We start from the raw sequence: 4,542 nt of genomic DNA on the forward strand, positions 1-4,542 counted from the left end.
TAAGAAGCACTTAAGCCGAGTCCAGTTTAAATTATTTCTGCCTTAATATTGTAGAAATGACTTTGCATTATGTTTGTCCGTCAGTGGCTCCCATGGCATGCGTGACTAAAGGCCTCACAGCCTTGTCCTAAGTGTATTTGGTGTGCACTAATAATGCTTTTAAGCTATGTTTAATTAAAAAAATAATAATAATACCTAACATCTAATCATCCTCCCAAAAAAGATAGTAAATAAGGGTGCAGAAAGAAGATTTTCTCATCATAAGGTCTCAAGAGGCTGCATGCATTATATATTTATTTAAATTTAAATTTAAAGAATGACAAATTTAAGTTTAAACAGTGACCTCAAAATGCACAACTTGCCACATTGTGAATTTTGCATTCMCAAAAAGCTTCGACCTGCTAATAAACTTGGTTTTGGGATGATTGCTTTGACAGAAGCGTCTCTGGGAAAGAAAMTTGAATTACCACAGGATGTTGGCTACAGAAGCTTTGAGGATAATTGACTCATCTGAAGGTTAGTTGCCAATCGATTCTCTCTCTCGCTGTTTTATCGGAACAAATACAAGCACCCTAAACTATAAGACTTAATTTACTTCCCTGTTGCATTCTATGCACTTGTCAAAGTGACTTCTTCTAATTCTTTCACATACTTTTTGTCAATAATGACACAGATTTTTCTACCAAACAAACAAACAACAAACAAAAGATTTGATATGATTAAAATAACCAGCTGGTACGTGTTGCAGAAAACTAAGAATTTATATTTTTATATTTTTACTTGAGCGAATACCTCGTTAGAGAAAATAAGAAAGAAAAAGATGATTCCAACATGACTTAATATGTTTTTAATCACATTTTTCGCCATGTTTGTATTTTTTAAAGAAAGATCTGTAACAGCAGTAGGGATCGGACTAATTAAAATTAAGTTGGTATAATTGATTTGAAAAATATCTCTGTCAAGTCCAAGTCCAGCTTCTCTCAGATCCACTTCACTCTGCAAAGAAACAGGTTTTTATTTTCAACTTGTTTCATCTGCCAACTGAAAACACTTCTTCATGCAGTTTGTTAATACAAGTCTTTAAGAATTCATATCTTTTTATCACCTCTGACGTTCAGGGTCATTGAGGACTCTGCAGCTCCCAGTTTGTTCTCGATCACCACTTTGTATTCTCCGTAGTCTTGGGCTCCCACCCGCAGTATGAGCAGGGAGCAGACTCCGCACACGTTTGTGATGAGATAGTTTGTGTTTGTGTTGATGCTGATGTTGTTGCGGCACCACGTCACACGTGGCGACGGATCGCCTCTTACTGCACAGCTCATGCAGCATTCGTATCCTTGAGGAGCTGTGCGCCTCTTCAGGGGAATAATGAAGGACGGAGGCGACTCAAAGTTTGAAGAATTAATCTCGGGCATGTTTAATTTAAACTTTTCTGAAACAAACAAATAGACCAAATATAAGGTCACATGGTAATATGATTTTCAAGTAAAAACTAGGGATGCACCGAAACAGATACCAGCATTTTAAAAGTACTCATACTTATTCAAAATGCCCTGATACCAATACCTTTGGTATCAGGTACCAATGACCAATATCTTTTTTTCTTTGCATGGATATTCACTTTTTAAATGCAACTCCCGTTAGACTCCAAAATRAATGCTTTATGCCGTCGATGTGACACGCATGCACAGAAGATGACACGACATCACATTCCACACACGGTTAACTGGAGTAAAGAACAGGTCACAACGGCAGATGCTACTTCTTAGCTTGACGATTCTGAAATTGTTCAATCAGAAACAGTAAAATAATTATCTGACATGCTTGTTTGTTTATTTGACCTCCCTGTGGTCGACTGATCCGGTGAAACGTGTATTTTATGGAACAAGAGCGACGCAACATCACATTTCGGTCGTTTACAGGATGAAACAGGTTGCTATTGTGGATGCTACTTGTTAGCTTGTTTAAAGYTGTTGTTCAATCAGAACTGGTTAAATAATTAACTGACATGCTTGTTTAGTACATGGTTTACATTTTAACCTGCCTCTGGTCGGCTGCTTTGTTGAAATGTGCTTTTATGGAATGAGGGCGACATGATGTGCTCCAAGAAAAGCTAACAAAAATATTCATCCACTCTAGTATTGACACAGTCTGACACTGTTACTATCAGATGTTTCTGTGAATTCTCAGTCATCCAGGAGATGGAAACTTCAAAGAAAAAGATGGAGCAGCTGGACTTCTGTTCTGTAGTTGTGGAACGTTCTTACGACATACTGGAAGTGATCCAACTAAAGTTTCCGTCCAGAACTTTGGCATCAACACAATCTGACACCGTTACTATCATTTGTTTCTGTGGATTCTCAGTCATCCAGGAGAAGGACGACTGTTCTGTAGCTGAAGACGTTTGGTGCTACAAGTGGTGCTATGTGTGTTTATACGAGTAGCTCTCAATCCTGGTCCTTGAGGACCACTATCTTGCTTGTTTTGGATATTTGCCTTGTGCTTTGGCACACCTGATTTAAATGAATGAATGAGTGAAATTGAAATTAAAAACCTGCTGGAGAGCAGGGAAACAACTAAAACATGCAGGATAATGGTCCTCGAGGACCAGGATTATAAGCCACTGGTTTAAACTGAGGTTTATTTTGACAAACATCAGATATATGTTTGCTTTAGTGCCAGATTCTAATTTTAAAATTGTGTTTCTGTAATCACTGTGTGACGCTTAAGTTCTAACTCAGTAAGTACTTGTATTGGTATCAGGGTTCCCACGGGTCTTTGAAATCCTTGAAAGTTTGTGAATAAAATAATGATTTCAAGGCCCTGTAAAGTTTGTGAAAACAGCCAAAAGTTACACTTCTCCTTGAAAGTCCTTGAATGAATGATTTTTGGGGATTGAAATTCTCTATTCACATAACTGATTTTCATTATCTTTTAAAAAATAAATTATGAAATTAAATGAAAAAAAACCTTACATTTGTTGCGGTGGATAACTCAGGATTACAGCAAACTGATGTTATTGTTTCTGACTCAACAACTTCTATGTTGTTCAGTTTTTCATTGAATTACATGATATTAAACCTGTTTATTGGTAACATTCTGCAGTAGCAGTAGGTAATTACCGTTGTGCGTGGTTCTTTAATTTGAGGAAATTGGAACTGGAAAGTCCTTGAAAGGTCCTTGAATTTGATGTTGACCAAGGTGTGGGAACCATGTGGTACTCTGTATAGCTGAGTACTCAATCTGAAGTACTTGTACTCGTACTTGGTTTGAGGAAAAACTGGTATTGGTGCATCCCTAGTAAAGAAAATAAAATAAAAGTGACCTAAAACTACTTTTTTTATGCATAATGAACAATGTATGACAAGAGTGACAGCCTGTTTTATTTAAAATTTTTATCGAATGGTAAGCTTTTAACAAAATTTTTTTTTTAAGAAACACCCTCGGGTAGATGTTTAAAAATCCATACATTATCTATTCCCGCTTCTTCCTTTCGGAGTCACAGGTGTCACTRGTGCCCATACCCAGCAGTCAGTGTGAGGGGCAGAGGACCCTGGACAGGTCACAAGTCCATCACAGAGACAAACAACCATTCACTCTCTCACTCACACCTAGGGACAATTTAGAGTTACCAATTAACCTAACAGTCATGTTTTTGGTGTGTGRGAGGAAGCTATGTTAAAAAAGGTATCTGTTTTTTAATTAACAAGTTTGATGTTTAAATTTTGTGTGAGCACACCAGATAGTATCTTGATTTGGCACAAACCTTTTTCCTTTCTGATTGCAAACACAGGGGATGCAGATGGTGGCGACAGGCCCATGTCATTTTTAGCGAGCACCCTGAAGTTGTACTCCCGTCCAGGCATAATGTTGACCACTGTGAACTTATTGTTAAAGAGATTATCTGCCACAGTCCTCCATGTACGTTTGAAGGAGTCTCGCATGGAAACCATGTAATGCAGTCTGTCATCTTTCTTCTCATCTGGAGAGGGAGTCCAACACAGAGTTACTGTCCCTGGGATGTTCTGTTCCAGCTCTACGGGACCTGGAGGCTTGGGGTCATCTGTAAACAGGATTTAGATGCAAACATGGAGATTATTGACATTAAAAACATCAGTAATCTTATATTTATGTTCTCTAATGCAGAGATTCTTAACCTGTGGGCTGCGAGCGCCACCTTGAGGGCCTCAAAACAAACAAACAAAAAACAACAAAAAAAAACAACAGTTTTTAACTTTGGGCCACAGAGGGCTGTGGGACCGCATTGATTTTGAATAAAGTGCAATACACTTTCTCATGACTAGTAGCGGCAGTGCACCACTCAGATGTTTAACAACTTTTTGTAAATGTAGAAGAAGAACTATAGAAACCTGCCGAGAATGGAAACGTATTTTAAATGAAAAGTAGAAGGCAAAAATGAAGGTAACCCATCAAATAATGCCAAAGTTTGTCACTAATATGAAGTGCAGCTTCTGGTTTTACCAAGCTTTTAAAATATTGATTTTAAAAGTTCAAAACATTATCAAATACAGTTGCCAATAC

The 4,542-nt window shown here is 37.7% G+C and overlaps 1 protein-coding gene across 3 annotated transcripts in view; it reads right to left on the minus strand.

Moving 5' to 3' along the window:
• Window positions 1–832: 832 nt before the first annotated feature.
• The window catches only part of LOC106518301 (immunoglobulin-like and fibronectin type III domain-containing protein 1), an 18,990-nt gene continuing 15,280 nt past the window's right edge, over window positions 833–4,542 (minus strand). For all 3 annotated transcript variants that reach the window (XM_014009526.1, XM_014009528.1, XM_014009527.1), the window contains 3 exons: window positions 3,767–4,063; window positions 1,106–1,432; window positions 833–996 (listed from right to left, as the gene is read on the minus strand). In XM_014009526.1, coding sequence (XP_013864980.1) covers window positions 992–996; window positions 1,106–1,432; window positions 3,767–4,063 — 629 coding nt within the window. In that variant the 3' untranslated portion in view covers window positions 833–991. The remainder of the gene's footprint in view (window positions 997–1,105; window positions 1,433–3,766; window positions 4,064–4,542) is intronic.

This window comes from Austrofundulus limnaeus, unplaced genomic scaffold, assembly GCF_001266775.1.
Source record: "Austrofundulus limnaeus strain Quisiro unplaced genomic scaffold, Austrofundulus_limnaeus-1.0 Scaffold59, whole genome shotgun sequence".
NCBI lineage: Eukaryota > Metazoa > Chordata > Actinopteri > Cyprinodontiformes > Rivulidae > Austrofundulus > Austrofundulus limnaeus.